The 20,000-nt window shown below is 42.6% G+C and overlaps 1 protein-coding gene across 7 annotated transcripts in view; it reads left to right on the top strand.

The window, feature by feature from the left end:
• The first annotated feature begins 3,622 nt into the window (after positions 1-3,622).
• Positions 3,623-20,000, top strand: part of mark4a (MAP/microtubule affinity-regulating kinase 4a) — a 22,895-nt gene continuing 6,517 nt past the window's right edge. The window contains exons 1-13 of one of the 7 annotated variants that reach the window (XM_083532116.1): positions 3,623-4,011; positions 4,269-4,543; positions 9,763-9,957; positions 11,077-11,130; positions 15,304-15,352; positions 16,383-16,448; positions 16,618-16,688; positions 16,906-16,962; positions 17,382-17,618; positions 17,765-17,884; positions 17,992-18,091; positions 18,724-18,833; positions 18,967-19,162. In XM_083532116.1, coding sequence (XP_083388242.1) covers positions 4,493-4,543; positions 9,763-9,957; positions 11,077-11,130; positions 15,304-15,352; positions 16,383-16,448; positions 16,618-16,688; positions 16,906-16,962; positions 17,382-17,618; positions 17,765-17,884; positions 17,992-18,091; positions 18,724-18,833; positions 18,967-19,162 — 1,306 coding nt within the window. In that variant the 5' untranslated portion in view covers positions 3,623-4,011; positions 4,269-4,492. Of the gene's footprint in view, positions 4,051-4,268; positions 4,544-9,762; positions 9,958-11,076; positions 11,131-13,716; positions 13,882-14,720; positions 14,899-15,303; positions 15,353-16,382; positions 16,449-16,617; positions 16,689-16,905; positions 16,963-17,381; positions 17,619-17,764; positions 17,885-17,991; positions 18,092-18,723; positions 18,834-18,966; positions 19,163-20,000 lie in introns of those variants that run through there. The other 6 variants (XM_083532115.1, XM_083532114.1, XM_083532117.1 and 3 more) reach the window with 6 other exon arrangements.

Genomic DNA, 20,000 nt, shown 5'->3' on the forward strand with positions numbered 1-20,000 from the left:
AAGGAGTTTGTCTCTCACCATCATCATCACTGGCTCACTCTTTAAGATACAGACTGATTTAGGATGCTGAAATGACATTGATTGACTGTATAATTTGTTGCTTCTTGAGGATGTTTAACTCTTATTTCTTGCACCTGTAAATCGAGACCCTTTTGCTTATTTTACTGTTTTCTAAGCTTTAAATAGTTCACTCAGGTCTCACACTGCAATCAGTCAGATACATAATTGTGAAATAATGTATAATTATGAATAGGATAATTCTATGCATTATATTGAACCAGGATTAATTAATACATTCCACAACTGCAGCGGACAATGTCTTTAACTTATGTTCCCAAATGAAGCAGCTCGTTGGAACTTGTCAATCATGTGCATCCGTGATGTTTTTGTAGCCTCTTCCTTTGAGATCAGACCCTGCTTCGCATCGTGACGAATTCCTGACCCTAACCTTAACCCGAAGTTGTAGGAGGAAGGTTAGCCCCAGGTCTTCAAACAAAACAAAACCAATAACACTCACACACACACTTATACAAATACACACACTGTGTACTGTACCCCATGTCCAATCCAAGAACATGTCACCGTGTTGCTGAGAATCTGATAATTTACAGCGTCTCTTGGGCAGCGCTCGGAGGGAAGCGTGTCAGCGCGGTTGCTGAGGGGAGGATTCGCCCAGCGCAGAGAGAGAGAATGAAACAATAGTGCAGAGGCTGACGAACGGCAGCGAGAGGCCGACCTTTGGCCCTGAGCAGCACCCAGAACCGCCTGTTTACGCAAACGGGGTCTCGCTTCACGCATCGGCCAATCAGGAAGAGGCGTCGCAGGAAAAGGCAAAGGGGCAGCAAAGGTCTGACACGGGGCAAGCTCAAGACAACAAGCCTATACACGCTTATGGTACAATACACACACACGCACACACACAATGCAATGAGGTCCTGGCCTAACGAGCTCATTCCCATCACATAATTCCTCTCTCCCTTTCAGAAACATTTTCTGTAGCTGTCAGAAGCTGAGGATTCAGGACACGTCGTTCCTGGAGTATCCGAGTTCAAATCCGGCTCTTGATTATAGTGTTTGTGTCTTTTTTAGCAATATATAGTATTTCATTTGGCTCGCAGTGACGGACTGATAAAAAAGTGACAAAAAAGGTGGTAACAAACAAATCTATTCCAGATGTTCTATTTTATTTTCAATAAAAAAATCATTCCTTAGCATGAAGAAGAGCGTTACACACTCTCGGCATCCGGACAGTTTGTTTCTCCAAACATTCGGCTCAAATACTTTGCCATGCCTCTTGTGAAACTCGCCAAAGTTCTTCTTCACTAGATGGAAATCTCTTGGATCCAGTTCATCTCAGAGCAGACTGATTGCGTTCTAAATAACACTTACAGAGCTCGGACACATGCTTCGGCTCATCGTCTTGTTGTGCTGTGAAGTCGTTTCCAATGAGACGCAGTCCAGACAGAATGCAAGGTGTATGTTGAAGTATGTATGAAGTATGTTCGTGTTGGTTCAGGATTCCTTTCACTTTCCAGAACCTTCCCTGCTCCAAAACAAACTCAAACCATTAAACTTCCACCTCCATGTGTGAGTGAGGGAGTCACATCTTCATGATCACATCATGATCACATCTTCTCTCCTGTTCTCCATCTTACATAAGTTCTTCTCGTAGAGACAAAAATGTCTCAGTTGGACTCCACAGAACTTTCTTCCACTCAGTCACTGTCATTGATGATATTTAATATTGTGTGTTTTTCCACAAAAGACCAGTTATTATGAGAAATGACCACAATTGCTCGACAGTTGTGTCGAGCAATCGAATTGTTCAGATAAAGGAACCTAAAAGGCCCAGATCATCAGTAGCGCACGTGGTTGCACAGTGTTTAGAGAATACGAATCAGGCAGTAGGGTACATTACAGGCAGAAGACTACCTCTAGCGGTAGTAAATGTTATTGCATCAATCGAGTTTGAGAGGGGAATTTCTATTTCTTTCCCTAAAATCTAAAAAAAATACTACCAAACAAAAGTTCTGTTCATGATGGTATTGTCCAACTTTTTGGTCATTAAAAATGTTAATACACCTTTACCCGGGGCTGGATCTCAAACGACTAAGTTCCTACATTGCGTATGATATAATAAGGCTGTGTGGAGCTTTTAGGAATATATCCGAAGTACTGATAAGACATAAATGTAGAAGTTATTTCCAAAAGCACGGATTACCACACCAAATACACAAAGTACTGTATACTCCGTGTAAAATGAGACTTTGGCGCCCTCGTGTGGTTGAAAGAAGTTAGCCCACTGACTTGCGTATATTGTATTCTCATTTCCTCTGCTTGAGGGGGCAGAAATCGAAGGAACTAAAAGTACAATTGTAGTATTATAATAATAATTTTTTTTTTAAATGCAAAGAGGAAAAAATAATCACATCTAATTGAATTTAGATCTCCAGCTTCTCAAGAACAAACCAAGAATATAAAATTTCCATTAACATCTTGGAGGTGAGTCAAATGCAGTGTCACAATGTTTATTGTTGTAACATCTGCATAGTGTTTTTGATAGACAGCCAGTTAAACGTTTGTGAACACTTGGTCTTCTCTGGGACACAATATTTGCTATATGAATAAGTGGAATAAAGTTCTGTGGAGTTCAAATGGGAATTTTTTATATATTTAACAGAAGAACTTGTGTAAGATGGAGAACAGTGGAGAAGATGTGATCAGGCTGCTTTACCCACACATTCACACATGAAGGTGCTTAATGGTTTGGGGTTATTTTGGAGCAGGGAAGGTTGGAAAATGATTCCGGAAAGTGAAAGGGATCCAGAACCAGCACAGATCCCATTCCATACTTCAACGCAATGCAATTCCACCTGGACTCCACTCTGGAACTGGAGTCCATCGGTACATTGGAACTGACTTAACCATAGGGCAAGACGATGAGCCGAATCATACGTCCAAGCTACAGTCTAGATCATTAATCATGGCATGTCCTACTCAGTCTCCTCACCTAAATCCTATTGAACTGCTCTGGGATGAACTGGATCATTCAAGAAATCTCCAACCAGTGAAGAACATTTTATAAGAGTCACAGCAATGTATTTCAACTGAATGTTTGGAGAAACAAACTGTCTGGATTTGTTTGGTCAAAGGAAATCTTCATTCTGTTATATTACCAAGTTCATTGCATAAAAACTAAAATATGCCTCTCAAAGAACATAAAATCTCAGAGTTTCCAAACTATTCATCTGCCCAGTTAGATGTTAAGGAAGCTAGTTTACAATAAATAAATAAATAAATAAATAAATAAATAAATAAATAAATAAATAAATGTAAAAAAATAAGAAAGAAACCCTCTGGTTGGTTTGGTGTCTGGGAGGGAGCTGAATGAGAATCGATGAGCTCAGCAGAAAACCTGGTGCTGGATCTGTGGAACGGGTTTGCCTCTGCCAGGAGGTTATGACTTTACACCTGATTGATTATTGAACAAAGCTTTTGAGCTGAAATGTGAATCCACATCATCATGATACAGAGGCGGTGCTCAGAACAGGGGGGGGGGGGTATTAAAATGTGTTTTTTACATTTTATGGGGAAAGGTAGGAGTGTGTGTGTGTGTGTGTGTGTGTGTGTGTGTGTGTGTGTGTGTGTTTTGAAGCACGCGCGCAAAAGCGTCGGATGCACTACCGGACTGAGGAGCATCCTCATCCTCATCATCCCCATCCTCATCATCATCATCATCAGACACGCGCTTTAATCAATCACGGAAATGATGGTTCCTGACGAACCAAACGCACAGAGCTTCCGGTAGTTACTTGTTTTTCTTTTTTTCTTTTTTTTTTTTTTTTTATTCTAACCCTCAGCTGCAACGCTCCGAAGCCTGGTGTGAAAAGGAAACCTGGAGCACGATGACGAGAACAGGGAGCGGGCTGTTTGCGTCGCGCGCGGAGCGGCGATGAGACGGGGGGCGGCGGCGGCGGCGCGGCGGTGCTGATGATGATGATGATGGTGAGGGTAGCGGCTGTGGTGATGATCATGATGATGGTAGTGATGGTGAGATGCTTCGGAATCGTTGCTGATCTCTGGCCCAGCGTCGTTGTGTTTTAGCGGCACCCCCCCCCCCCCCCCCCCCCCCTCCATCCATCCATCCTCTTCATCATCATCATCATCATAATCAGTCCCCCCCCTACACACACACACACACACACACACACACACACACCACCACCATTTTGCGTTTCAGAACACCGGCTTTTCCCCCTCCTTTCCAGAAGCGGCTGCTTTGAGAAGGTACGGAAGGAATCTGCGTGCTCGGAGCCATGACGGGCTTTCCGGTGGGCTCCAGTCGGGCCGGTTAGGGGGCCTGCACCGCGGCCCCGGTGTCGGAGCAGAACAGCGCGCATCACCTCTTCTTCATTCACCAGTCGGTTGGAATCTCAGGGATATAAAATATTAAATAATTATTATAATAAAAGAAATCAGTTATTGGGAAAAAATGTCTTCTCGGTCCGCGCTACCATCTGCCACCGACCGGAGCTCGGATCACGTAAGTGCACGTTCATATTATTATTACCCCACGGTGCGCGCGCGCTCTCGGGTGCGCACTCCGCTTACTGCCCTAATCGTGTTTATTGTGTTTTAATGTGACGCGCAAATGTGATGGGCCTCTGGTTATCCTGGTTATACATGGGTACATGATGATGATGATGATGATGATGATGACGGATAACGCATCTTTGAATTGAATGTGTGTTTGAACGACCAATTAAATACTACTAATAGTTATTATTATTAATAATAATAATAATAATAATACGATGTACCCGAGGAGCGGCCCCTATTTTCATCCGGGCCGCGCTCCAAAACCGCAGAGGCCACTCTCGCGCTACCCCATGCGCCGGGGCGGTTCAGACGCGCGGCCCAGCTGCTGCATACTCGCCTACTAAGTAGTATGTCAATATAGGACGCTACACGTATGCGGTCTTGGAACGCAGCCATGGCGACCGAGAGGAACGCGGCTGTGTCCTGAATGGCGTGTCTACACTCTACAGGAGTGCAGAAAATACACACTAACACTAATACCCTGTTTCAGTATTTGTTCTGGTCCCAGAATAATCATTTAGTAGCCTCAATTATTACTACTACAGCACACAGTCACGTGACCAGCTGTCAATCAATTCCACTGGTTTCATTATGACCTCAGACTGCTTCATTTCTTCTTTACTTACTTTCTTTTCTTCTTCTGAGAAATCTTGATGTTTGAAGCACAATACACGTATAAATAACTATTTGGGCTCTAAAGCACTGAGCTCCATAGATTTTGAAGAGAAGGCCAATAAAAATGCACCGGTACAACCAAGCTAGCTAGCGGAAACCTTTTGTAGCTATTCAATATCCAGTGGGATTGACACAAAACACAACCAGACATGTGATTCCAGATGTGAGCTAGCTACTCCAAATCATAGTTTTCTTTTCTTTTTTTTTTTGGTTTAGTTTCTTGTTTTCGAATGTGGTTGTGGTTATTATGACAAAATTGTATGTTATTCAATAAAATTACATTTGTTCACGCTAATCGTTCGGAAATCTCAATGACGACATGTTGAAATGTTTTTTTTTGTCTTCTGACTGAGAAGCAGAACACTGTGTTCTTGCTAGCTACTATTTCAGTCTAATTAGTGGTCACAACTAATGGTGTGTTTAAATGTTGTTTTTGTTTTTTTACGTTTGCGGTGTGAGACGGCGAACTCAATTCGCATTGATGAGGTTAAATTCAAGAGAACATGGGTTTCTAGGCAGCTGAGAAATATTCTGGCTACTAAGCTAGCTAATAAGTGATTTAGCGAGGTAGCCCGATGCCAGTGTGCTTCATATGGAAACGTATTAATTGTAGTGTAAGTGGAAAGAAGACACAGTTGTCAGGAATAGCAACATTTTCCTTAAATGTCTTGGTAAAATAGAAATAGCAGACGTAGTTCGACTTCACACACTCCATAATTCCTGAGTATCAATAGCAAATCGAACTGGAATTCTGATATATTGAGGTGTTCATGTTGTGTGTAAGGTAACAATGTATTTTTGACAGGAGTGAGGTGTCGGTGTGGAATCTTCTTATGAACAACTTCTCGTTAGCCCCATGTCTTCTATGAATTTCTTATCACATAGCGTGTGGTAACCACAGCTTCGGAATGTGCTGAAAAACGACAGCTCTTTCAGGTACATTCAGGTCTGGGACACTTCGTTTCAGTCATGGAGGGTTTGCTTATGGTAGCAGATGTAACGGGGAAATTATGCAGCACTGTCCATCTGCAGAGATTGGAGATGGACAAAACAGTGGATCTGGTAATCGTGGGCTCCAAAATAAAAAAATCCAGCTGACCCCATTTTACCAATCTAAGTGTTAAGACACATTTCTCAAGGTCCAGTCTTACTCTACTCCCTGTTGAATCATTCAGTGTTTCCCTCTCTTGGGGCGGCCCTGGTAGGGAACCCTATTGTTTGTGTGGTATAAAGCTGGGGTATTGGGAGCGAGATAAAACAGTGGCTCTCAGTTCTCTATCTTTGGAGACCACAGTGACGATCTAAATCTAGTGCAGCAATTCTCCAGATTGGGGGTAAGAACAGGGATGGGGTAAATGTGGAAGAAGAAGAAGAAGAATGGTATGTCCGGAATAATATTAATTGTTATTATAATACCTTATGGAGGTCATCATTAGTACCTGCCTGGTCAGGGTGGTTTAAATGTAAGTCTGTCACCCACTTCAGGTTTAAATATAGTTAAGCTACAGATATAAATATTTGTCACACAAACTCGATACTAATTGTGTGATTTAGCGTATGACCTTGTTACGTTTGCTAGCAGCGTATACACTGTGAAATGTTCTTTGTATTTTGTTTGCCTTATGGAATATTAATCAGTTAATAGTCTCTATTAAATACATATTTCATGCTTGCCCGAGACTCCTGTGGTGAATTAGTAACGGGACGCTTCTGGCTCGTGGTCCTGCTGTAAGAGTTTACTATGAGCTGAGTCAGGTGTGTTCCAGACCTGTGACTGTGCTAGTGTGAATGATTAATGACTGCAGATTAGTTCACTAAGCCCTAATCTCACACACCTTAGGGTGATTTTCCTTGCTGTTCTAACAAGGTCAGTAAAGTTGTTTGTGTGTGTGTGTGTGTGTGTGTGTGTGTGTGTGTGTGTGTGTGTGTGTGTGTGTGTGTGTGTGTGTGTGTTAGGGGTTAATGCAGAAGCTAGCATGTAATGTGGGAAGATGTTAGGGGTTGGTGAAGGTGTAGAGGGGTTAAGTGATGGTGTAGAGGGGTTAAGTGATGGTGTAGAGGGGTTAGTGATGGTGTAGAGGGGTTAAGTGATGGTGTAGAGGGGTTAAGTGATGGTGTAGAGGGGTTAAGTGATGGTGTAGAGGGGTTAGTGATGGTGTAGAGGGGTTAAGTGATGGTGTAGAGGGGTTAGTGATGGTGTAGAGGGGTTAAGTGATGGTGTAGAGGGGTTAGTGATGGTGTAGAGGGGTTAAGTGATGGTGTAGAGGGGTTAAGTGATGGTGTAGAGGGGTTAATTGATGGTGTAGAGGGGTTAGTGATGGTGTAGAGGGGTTAAGTGATGGTGTAGAGGGGTTAAGTGATGGTGTAGAGGGGTTAGTGATGGTGTAGAGGGGTTAAGTGATGGTGTAGAGGGGTTAGTGATGGTGTAGAGGGGTTAAGTGATGGTGTAGAGGGGTTAGTGATGGTGTAGAGGGGTTAAGTGATGGTGTAGAGGGGTTAGTGATGGTGTAGAGGGGTTAAGTGATGGTGTAGAGGGGTTAGTGATGGTGTAGAGGGGTTAGTGATGGTGTAGAGGGGTTAGTGATGGTGTAGAGGGGTTAAGTGATGGTGTAGAGGGGTTAGTGATGGTGTAGAGGGGTTAGTGATGGTGTAGAGGGGTTAAGTGATGGTGTAGAGGGGTTAAATGATGGTGTAGAGGGGTTAGTGATGGTGTAGAGGGGTTAAGTGATGGTGTAGAGGGGTTAGTGATGGTGTAGAGGGGTTAAGTGATGGTGTAGAGGGGTTAGTGATGGTGTAGAGGGGTTAAGTGATGGTGTAGAGGGGTTAGTGATGGTGTAGAGGGGTTAAGTGATGGTGTAGAGGGGTTAATGATGGTGTAGAGGTGTTAAATGATGCTGTAGAGGGGTTAGTAATCGTGTAGAGGGGTTAGTGATGGTGTAGAGGGGTTAGTGATGGTGTAGAGGGGTTAGGTGATGGTGTAGAGGGGTTAAGTGATGGTATAGAGGGATTAGTGATGGTGTAGAGGGGTTAAATGATGCTGTAGAGGGGTTAGTGATGGTGTAGAGGGGTTACGTGATGGTGTAGAGGGGTTAGTGATAGTTAAGAGGGTTAAGTGATGTTTTGAATGGGTTAGTGATGGTGTACAGGGTTAGGTGATGGTGTATTATTAAAGAAATCAATTATTGGTAAAAGAGTTAGTGACAGTGTGCCAGACTACAGTGTGAGTGAAAACCAAGTGAGTGGATAAAGACAGTAAAGCACGTAATCTAATTATGTTAATCCAGATATTAAATCATTAGATTCCCTTTATCCTCTTCTGTCTTTTTCTCTTTCCTTATCTCGTTGTTGTTATTCTGTGATCATGTGACTGTGTGTAGCGTGGCACAGATGGTGGGTATTGTGTGTGTGTGTGTGTGTGTGTGTGTGTGTGTGTGTGTGTGTGTGTTTGTGTGTGTGTGTGAGAGAGACAGATCTCCCCTCACCCTCATGGTGTTGCAGTGGAGTGAATTCAGAATGTGTTGTGTATGTGTTGTGTTCTGGTGTCAGAACGCATTCCACTCGTTTCTCTGTTTTCATGCTTTTAGAATGTTCATAATGTTTCTGTGTTCAAAGCAACACAAAGGAGCATTGAGTCACTGGATGCAAAGTCTCCGAATGAATACCTCGACAAATATTAGCTTTTTACACATTTCTATTGTTTTGCGTTTTCCAAAAATGTCTGTTATGCTACACTCACACAGTCACATAAATATTCCACAAGTTTACAGCTGCTGTTTACTTTCAGGTTGTTGTAAAGTGGCACATTTTTAGAGGAAAAAAATCAGCAACGCGTATTTTATTTATTACGCTATACCCTTAATGGAATATCATCTGTCTCTATCTGCTCATGCTTTTTTTTTTTTGTTGCCAAAGCCCAGCTAATCAATACCATAATTAATCTGATCATCAATATCACTTAGGCTGAATAGAATAATGCATTAACACATCAGGCCTGGTGTGTGTGTGTGTGTGTGTGTGTGTGTGTGTGTGTGTGTGTGTGCGTGGTTTCTCAGCTTTGTCCTATTTTAATATCTGTGTACATTTTTATTTTGATGTTGAACTGTCATGTGTTGGTATGTAAGGGGCGGGGCTTAAGTCAAATTTGAGATTTTTTAATCATCAATAGCGAAGCGAAGAGAACGCTAATCAGCGTTACGTCACTAGCGAACTTGCTGTTCTTCGATTTTTCTGGTGTAGTTGATCTTTCAGTCCATGTTTGTTTCAGAAAACACTATAAACCGGCTAATTAACAATGACTAGCAGTTTGCAGGTTAGGTAGCATCTTACTAGTTTTGTACACTGTATAATTCAAGTCGTTGTTTGATTTTACGATGTAAATAATGTAAATGTGAAGTGTGGTATTTGAAAAAAAAAGAAAATTGTGCATTTGTCATACTTGTGCTTTTGTAATCTAATTGTGTTGATTTTTGTCATCTGGTCCACACGTAGCATGCGTCCCTGGTGGCGAGCCGTTCAGAGAAAGGCACCAGCGTGTCGAGTCGTTCCCTCGGTGCACGCTGTCGCAACTCCGTGCCCTCGTGCCCGGACGACCCGCACATCGGCAACTACCGGCTCCTCAAAACCATCGGCAAGGGCAACTTCGCCAAAGTGAAACTTGCTCGCCACGTCCTTACCGGCCGAGAGGTGAGAGCACGGCTCTGTCCCAAATCATGTCCCTTAAACACGTCCTACAAGCTTTGCTTTACTCTACAGTGATGCTCTCAAACATCGGTTCTGAATTTTGTTAGTTTGGATCAGTCCAGCAGTTTCAAAGTTGTTGGTAGCTCGCTGTTTTTATTTTAGCTACATTTAAGCTACTTTAAAACTTTATAATTCAATAAAATCACCTACTTTTAAACTTCCTCACTAGCATGATCTTTACACTGGTTACTGGAGTAAACTGAATCCAATTAGCCTAGCATGCTAGATACAGAATAAACTATGTAATATTAGCTAACTTACTCATCAATCTATGTGCTTAATATTAGCAAACTAGCTTTCTAGGACCGTCGTATAAAAATGATATACAGCAACTAGTTCAGTCCATAAGGCTGCAGTAAAAAAACAAAAACTGATCAAACCAGACGGAGAGAAAGCTGAATGGGTGTGAATCAGACATTTCAGACCTGCGACTGACTTCACACTCGGACAGATTTGTCACCGGACGCGAGCGTGTGAAGTCGCGGCACACCCGGGCGGCACAAGTGCAAGGAGAAACGTGTTGTTCATCTGGAAATCTGAGACGAGCCACGAAAACAAGAAGACGCACTTATTCTTGGGCACGTCGCCCTTATTGTATGAATCGTGTGGTTTTTAGAACAATGCCATATTTCTCCACAGCTTGTTGGCAGGCGCTTACGTTCCTGCGGTGCGCTAAGTCGAAAATAGCTTTAAAAGGAGACTTGGCAATCAAAGGGACACGCTTTTTTTATAAGTTCCTCCAAATATAGCCGATAATTCACATCTTTCGTCTAGGGAAAAACGTCAAAAGTTCAGAGAGGAAATTACGCTTTTTTTGGGGAGCGTATAAATTGCACACGTATTCTCTGAAGCTGTGGTTTTTCAAGATGGCTGCTTCTGTAACACAACTACACAATGCAGTTTTCCTCATGGTTACATGGGACACTGAATCCCACTGAGTCCCAAATGAAAGATTAAGGCCGAGATGTTTTATGTTGATGTTTTAGCAACATGAAGTTTTTTTTGTTACACTGAGCTTAATCATGTTCAAAAACTAATCATACTTATTTGTACCTATTTCAGGTTGCAATAAAGATAATTGACAAGACTCAGCTGAACCCGACCAGCCTGCAAAAGGTAAGCAAGCCACTGTGGTGCATAACGTTAGCTTTTAGGACATGAAGCTAACTGAATAATGAGCCCCAGTCTACAGTCAATGCCATAGTGTGGGGAAATTTTGATACCAGTTTTGAGAGCAGATTACTGGTGACGTGAAGCGATGAGATTTACTAGATACAGTAAATACACTTTACGCTGTAAATGTATCGAGCACTGATTCTGTGCAAAGGAGCATGACGTCGTTTGGTCATCACGCTGTTCTTCTGTGCTATGCTATAAAATTAAGATGGACAGAATTGAAATATATTCACAACCGAGGGTTGACAAGATGTGCTGTGTAAGTAATAGCTAGTAATGGCTAGCAAACCAGACACTAGCTCAGTCAGAGAGGTAGAGATGGTCTGGTGGTTGAGATGGAGGGTGATCTGTGAAGTCTGTGAAGTGTAGCAGCAAATGTTGGAAGGAAAAAGTTGGATGGTCTACAGAAGGTCTACAAATGGATGACTGATGGATTGGTGGATGAAAAAATGGGTTAATTGTGAGACAAGTGAATAGAGTGATGAAAGAATGGGAAGTTAGACATGTAGATGGATCCAAGGACCAACTGCTAAATGGAAAGACATATGGATGGATAGAGTGGATGGATGGACAGACCAATTGCCAGTTGATTAAATAGATGAACAAAATAGACAGATGACAAATGGATGGATGGTTGACAGAAATATGGATAGATTTACCAGATGGATAGATGCCTGCATGGATAGGCAGATGGATGGATGAATGATTGAATGAATGAACAAATAAATGACTGAATGAATGAATTAATGAATGAATGAATGAATGAATGAATGAATGGATGGATGGTTGGATGGATAGATGGATGGATGGATGGACAAAATAATAATAGCTGAATAGACAGATGTTGGATGATGGACAGATCCACAGATGGGTGGATGGACAGCTGAAGGCATTGACACTTGGACAGATGAATGGGTACAGAGAGGGTTTATAAATGGATCGACAATAGATGGATGGATGGTGTATTATTCTAGTCATCCGTGGCTTTGTTCATTGTAGCTTGCTCTGTGACTCATCTTCCTCCCAATGGATGAGCTGGGGCCTGCATTAGCTCACACCACACACACACACACACACACACACACACACACACACACACACACACACACACACACACAGAGCGCCTGGGAATTAGAAGCTTTGTCATAGTCCATTCACACTGTGCTAATGCTAAACTAACGGCTACACTGAATCTCTAAATGCTATCTCTTTAATCGTGTTCATTTCTACGTAGTCAACCTAGTTAGCATTATTAGCTACCTGAGTAATGGATAAACAGAACATAAAAGTTAGGGATATGAACCTCAATGTGGTGTGATACATATCTAGCTAAACTTACTGTTATCTAGTTAGCTTTGGGGTTTAGGACTTGCAATGAAAGTGTGTGTGAATGTGTATTTGTGCAGGTCAAATCATTTTTTTTACAAATTACAGCAGACAAATGACTGTCTTTCCATGGTGCTGTGCTTGTCATTGGAGGTACTTCTGACAACCCGCTGACCTGACGTTTCTCCATAGTGTAGAACAGTCCAGAGAGAGAGAGAGAGAGAGAGAAAGAGAGAGAGAGAGAGAGAGAGAGAGAGAGAGAGAGAGAGAGAGAGTTGACGCAATGCCCAGCGAGCTGCTGCCTCTGCACCGAGTTTGGAGTTAATGAACAGCAGTAATCAGCCGCAGCACATCTGCGCTAACCTTGCTGGAAGATTCCATCATGATCGCATCATGTTTGCTCAGCCCCTGATTTATGCCCTGCAAGTCGTCTGCTGCAAAACTGTCCGCTAATAAATCACGTTTTTTATGTCGCCTCGGGACTCTTAGAAGGATGCCGGCAGTCACGGTGATGCAGAAAGCAAAGCACACGTCCCGCATTTAATGATGGACGAACTGAAATGTCGTACGGAAAACATTCTTTCACACTGTAATACACGTGGAGTTCAGGCATGCATGTGACTGCCATAAAAAAAAAATTCCCAATCTTCAAGCGATCACTGATACCAATCCTCAAGCTTTTCCCAGTGCCAATCCTTAAACTATCCTCATTGCCAGTCCTCAAGCTTTCCACAATAATAAACCCCAAACTATCCTCATAACTAATCCTCAAACTTTCCCCAAAAGCAATCTCCAAAATTTTGCTAATACCAGTTCTCAAGCTATCTCTATTACTAAACCCCAGACTATCCCAATTTCAATCCTCATGCTATTTCCAATACAATCCTGAAACTATACCCAATACCAATCCTCGCACTATGATAAACCATGAAACCACGGCAACACAATAACCATAATATTTCTTTTTTTCTGCGATTTGATCTTCAGACCTTCACTAGAGAAGGTTTTTTGGTTCATTATTTCATTCATAAATGAGTAGCATATGTTTACAGGAGGAGGCCTTTTGATTGACATGTCGGATCACCAATGACAGAAGGACAATTTTTCTGTCAGCAAACAAACAAAAATAAAAAGATGTAATCATTTTTAAAGACTTTTACTATACCTTACTTTAAAGTGGTCATGTGTAGTGTTCAAAGTTGTGTATTGTGTGCTGGAGAAGCAGGCGGTGCTGAGAGCCAATCAGATTGCATCCTGCAGCATTCTGAAGCTCGTGGTTAGAAAAGTGTACAGAAAATTGTATCCTTTTCAAGCCTAAATAGCGATTATCTTCAAATGTCTGAGAGACTGATGCCATGGAAACAAGTGTGTGTGTGTGTGTGTGTGTGTGTGTGTGTGTGTGTGTGTGTGTGTGTGTGTGTGTGTGTGTGTGTGTTTGTGGTGTTGGAGATAAGAGGTTGACAGCTGCAGTCCTCCACAGGCCCCAACTCCCCCTCAGTGTCTCAATCTGAGCCCCATGTAACACACACACACACACACACACACACACACACAAAATAGCACGTCTGTAAATGTATTTTTGCCGATGCACTGATACGCAAGCCTGCAGATTAGCTGGTGCCGATTAGCATATCAGAACCAAGCACCGAAACCAAGATGGCCACCCGATTTGCCGTGAGGCGGCATCCACTGGAAGGGAATAAGTGCGGCTAATCCATGAAACACTGAAATACTTATTGATTAAATGATCTTTTTACTCTGAGCAGAACACCCCAAGCTGGTAAAGTGTTTATGACCGAAGGCGACGGCGTCCTGAGCCAGTTTTCCGAACAAGTTTACACACAGTTCAGCAAAACTTGGAATGTTGGACAGCAAAAACGACCCAGAAGCAGAAATTTACATTTACAGCATTTGGCAGACGCACTTATGCTGAGTGACTTACATTTACCTCATTAACACCGCTGAGTAGCTATGGGGTGAAGGGCCTTGTTTAGGGGCCCAAAATGGTGTGGCTGGGATTTGAAATCGAGATCGTCACCTCCAATGTACAATACATTAACCACTAAGCCTTCTGTCTGTCACCCCGAAAGTGGGCGTGGCCTCTGGGGAATCAGCTGAGATATGACCAATTAAACGAGTCATTAAATAAATTTCCCAGAATTCTTCGGGGGAGGAAACCGTTTAATTAACTATCTGGTGCAGATGAATGTCCTCCAGCATGGCGTAGCTGCTAGGTTTGTTCCCTCCGTGTTTGTGTTGTGGCTTCCTGACTGCTGCACACGTATCCCATCATCCCCCCGACTCAGCTGGACCAGCGCTTCGGCTCCTCGCAGGGGTTTCCATGGCAACAGGGCCGATCTATAGGATCCTGCCTGAGGATAAGTGAGGAGGGAGGAGGAGGAGTGGAACAAAATGTGTTCTTTCTTTTCCTGTGTGTGTGTGTGTGTGTGTGTGTGTGTGTGTGTGTGTGTGTGTGTGTGTGTGTGTGAGAGAGAGTGTGTGTGCACACAAATCAGCTAATGTGCAGTTGCATGGGGCACCTTTGCTAATTGAGCCTCAAATTCCTGTTTTCTTCCCTAAAAGTGTGTGTATATGTGTGTGTGTGTGTGTGTGTGTGTGTGTGTGTGTGTATGCATATGTGTAAATGTGCGTGTGCGTGTGTGTGTGTGTGTGTGTGTGTATATATGTGTGTGTGTGTGTGTGTGTGTGTGTGTGTGTGTGTGTGTGTGTGTGTGTGTGTGTGTGTGCGTCTGTGTCTTCTCACCATGTTCCTGCAATTTTTTGCAGCTATTTCGTGAGGTGCGGATCATGAAGGCTCTTCGTCACCCCAACATAGGTAACACACACACACACACAAACACACACACACACACACACACACACACACACACACACACACAGCATAAAACTTGGACACACTTATATCTAATTGTTTCTGTATGTATTTGTCTATCTAACTATAGTACGTGTCTGTCTATCATTTAGTCAGTTACACTCTCTCTCAATTTGTTTGTCTCTGTATGTCTATCTATATTTGTCTAACTGTGTGTTTAAGTGTATCTCCCTACCTGTCTATCAGTGTCTCTGTCTGTCTGTCTATCAGTGTCTCTGTCTGTCTGTCTGTCTATTAATGTCTCTGTCTCTCTATCGCTGTCTGTTTGCCTATCAATATCTCTCTTATTCTGTCGAGCTGTTTGTGTCTATCTGTTTATCACTGTCTCTATCTGTCTGTGTCTCTCTGTCTATCTAATTGTTTGTTTGTCTGTCTCTAAGTGTTTGTCTTTCTGCCTAACTGTATTTTTATCTGTTTATAAGTGTCTATGTCTGTACAGATGTCCGTCTGTTTAACTGTCTGTCTGTCTGTATAAGTGTCTCTGTCTATATTTCTGTGTCTATTTTTCTGTCTGCCTGCCTGTCTGCCTGTCTGCCTGCCTGTCTGCCTGCCTGTCTGTCTGTCTGTCTGTCTGTCTGTCTATCTATCTATCTATCTATCTATCTATCTATCTATCTATCTATCTATCTATCTATCTATCTATCTATCTATCTATCTATCTATCTATCTATCTATCTATCTATCTATCTATCTATCTATCTATCTATCTATCTATCTATCTATCTGCATGTCCGTCTGTCTGCCAGCTTTTCCTTCCCAAGCTGTCTGTCTAATTATCTGTCTATAAGATAAGTTCATTTTTCTCTATTCGTCTGTCCGTCTGTCTGTCTCTCCCTCCTCCTCTCACTTCCCTTCTCTACACCCCCCCCCCCCCTGCAGTGTCTTCGTGATTTGAGTGATTAATACGTTTCTCTGTGTTCTGTGGTTTCTGTGTTAATGCACTATGATGGCTAATGTTTTTGTCACATTACAGTGCAACTGTTTGAGGTGATCGAGACGGAGAAAACGCTGTACCTGGTCATGGAGTACGCTAGCGGAGGTGAGCGTCTGAAACCACACGTCCCTCTTTTCACCTTCATAATACCGTCTGAACATTTACACCTTCGTCAAGGACTTATTTCGGGTCTGCGCACGGCTGAGATGCGTGTGTTTCTCATCTGTGAGGATAATTACTGAAATTCACTGATATTAAACCTCTGTTTCATCAGGTGAGGTGTTTGACTACCTGGTGTCTCACGGGAGAATGAAGGAGGTTGAAGCGAGGGCCAAATTCAGACAGGTGAGTGAGTTTACGCCTCCTCTGGTTCCTACACGTTTCTAATCTGACGAATAAAACACTGTATAATACAGTCCCTGTGAACGAGCCGTTACCATAGAAACAATAACGAGAACATTAATATAAATCAATAAATGATTATAACTACTGTCTGACCAATCGGAATCCAGGATTTCATGTCACTGTGGAAATATGATGAACACCATTTTTTTGTGTGCAGATCGTATCAGCTGTTCATTACTGTCACCAGAAGAACATCGTCCACAGGGATCTGAAGGTGAGAACCGCAGACTGTAACATCAGAACGAGACGTTTGCTTAGAGCGGTTTAAATGTATTTGCTCTGCAGTGACAGAGGGAAGTCCTAATTTAGCAAAACGTGTAATGGGACTGTTCAGGTCATAGCCGGCTTGCTGGCGACACAGTAAATTCATGCTAGCTAGCGACTTGGCTTGTATTGTGATTAGATCCACTGTGAAGTAGCTGGTATTATCTAGCTAATGTGGCTTAGTTCAGGAAATGCAACAACGCACTAACGAGCTAGCTTAATAATGATGCTAATTTATATCTTAATTCTAATCTGCTTAATATTTCAAGTTTCCTTCTCTTTCACTCAAACTACTTTTCTTTTTACTCAGTATTTCACTTTCTAGCTACCGTTCTGCCTTTCGTTCTTTCTCTCTCGCTTCCTCTGCAGGCGGAGAACCTGTTGCTGGACGCCGACTCCAACATCAAGATAGCAGATTTTGGTTTCAGTAACGAGTTCACGCTGGGGAATAAGCTGGACACGTTCTGCGGCAGCCCGCCCTATGCCGCACCCGAACTGTTCCAGGGCAAAAAATACGACGGCCCCGAGGTGGACATTTGGAGTCTGGGGGTCATCCTGTACACGCTGGTTAGTGGCTCGCTGCCCTTCGACGGACAGAACCTCAAGGTCAGGGGGCAAGGCCTGAGTGCAAGTTTTCATATATATATATAAATACTATGTGTGCAAAAGTATTGTTTTTCTACCAGATGTTACCATACCATGTTACCGTGTGTGTGTGTGTGTGTGTGTGTGTGTGTGTGTGTGTGTTGCAGGAGCTGCGTGAGCGTGTGCTTAGAGGGAAGTATCGAGTGCCCTTTTACATGTCCACTGACTGTGAGGGGATTCTGCGTAGGTTTCTTGTGCTGAACCCCAGCAAACGATGCACACTGGAGGTACACAAACAAACACACACATACACAAACACACACACACACATACAATTCAGGTATCCTGGTTACCTTCAACTCAGTGCTTGGACCCCTTTACTGTCGCTCCACAGCAAGTCATGAAGGACAAGTGGATGAACACAGGGTACGATAGCGACGAGCTGAAGCCTCATGTGGAGCCGCCAGAGGACTTCAGTGACCCCAGCCGCATCGGTGAGCTCACACACACCAGCCCAGTGGTGGACGTAATTCGCAAATTCATGATCAGCAGATGCACCAAGCCGCCGATCAGAACACGTGTAAAACAGAGCGCGCTTTTATCCACTCATAAAAAAACTCAACAACTGATTTTGCAAAATGTAGTTGAGTAAAAAATGAGATAATTGACTTTGAAATGTAGTGAAGTAACAGTAAAAGTCTCCTCAAATGAAAACACTTCAGTACAAAAAAGCTTCTTAAGTACAATAACAAATTACATTTACTTCCTTACTGTCCACCATCAAACACACACACACACACACACACACACACACACACACACACACACACATACGTGTGATACCTGATTTTGAGCTTCAGAAGAGAGATAATTAACCATCGACCACCATTTTTGGCTCCTGCTAACACTTTTATTAATTCTTCTGTTTGAATGTTTTAGGGCAGAAGAAAAAATCTTTTATAAACCAAATTTATTTAAAAATAAACCTTTTTAAACCAAAAGTAGACCAGTATAGGTTTAAAACAGGAGGGGTGTTTGGATTTAGCTTGTTAATCTCTTAATCGGAGTCTCTGAGCAGCAGGAATATCTCACACGCCCACTTTCTTTCTTTTTTTTCTCTTCTCAGAGGTGATGGTTGGGATGGGGTTCACTACAGAGGACATCAAAGATGCGTTACTCAATCAGAAATACAATGAAGTCACTGCGACTTACCTTCTCCTGGGGCTGAAGACTGAGGTTTTATACACACACACACACACACACACACACACACACACGCATTCTTACACTCTGACACACACTGGAGTCTGGATTCAGGTTGCTGTTTTAGCATTAGTTTTTTAACTGATGTCTGTGGTCGTGTGTGCAGGACGGCACGGAGTCACGTGTGAGCGGCAGCATGACGTTGCCGAGAGTGAGGCCGAGCCCTGTCACCAACGGAACCAACAAACACTCGTCCACCGCCGCCGCCGCCGCCTCTTCGTCCTCCTCCTCCTCTTCCTCCCACAGCAAGACGCAGCGCAGCGCCTCCACTTACCACCGCCAGCGACGGCACAGCGACTTCTGTAAGAGACACGCCCCACCCCGCCCCCTCAATAACTCCGCCCGTCCACCCAAACCTGCTCCTTATCTACCAGCTAAAATATTTGCACCCTTTATTAAAGTGACCCCGATTCAGAATGAGAGAAAATGATTTTTTTTTTTGTTTTTGCATAAAAATTCAATGATCTCCATCATTTTGTTCCATTTTTCACCAAACATCCATCAAAACAAAATCTTCACCATCAGATTTCAGACAAAATGTTCCGATTTGAATCGGGTTTAATATCTATAGGCTGATTTTGAAGTGGATAGTGAATAAAATATACGAAGGAGATGATGCATTAAGAAGATCATGGAGACCTGACTGATTCTGCAATAAAAGGAGAAGATGGAGATCCTCTGTAAGTGTACGGATGCCAATAATTTGGAAACCAGGGTTTAAATGACAGTAATCCCCTGTTTATCGCCGTTTACATTCTAAAACAGTTTTATATTTACAATACTGTACTGTATTAACATTTTACTTCATTGTATAATTAATAATTATATTTTTATCAGTAAATTTCATTATTTCAACATAAAACTCCATAAAAACAATTCCCTATAAGTGTTTTGGTCCACAAGAGACCGAAAATAGATTTTGATTATGTATATTATGTAGATTATTCCGTGATGAACCGGGGCACGAGATTCGAACTGCGGTAAAGCCGGGAATTACTGTGTGGAATTTTTATGCAAAAAAAACAACTTGCTTTGAAAATCATTTCGAGGTGATAATCTGAGGTGTTTGGTAGGGTAGGGATGAGGGTTGGGAACCTGGGCTGTATACAAACACACACACACACACACACTCTTTAATCT

The sequence above is a fragment of the Silurus aristotelis genome (genome assembly GCF_946808225.1).
Source record: "Silurus aristotelis genome assembly, chromosome: 26".
Taxonomy (NCBI): Eukaryota; Metazoa; Chordata; class Actinopteri; order Siluriformes; family Siluridae; genus Silurus; species Silurus aristotelis.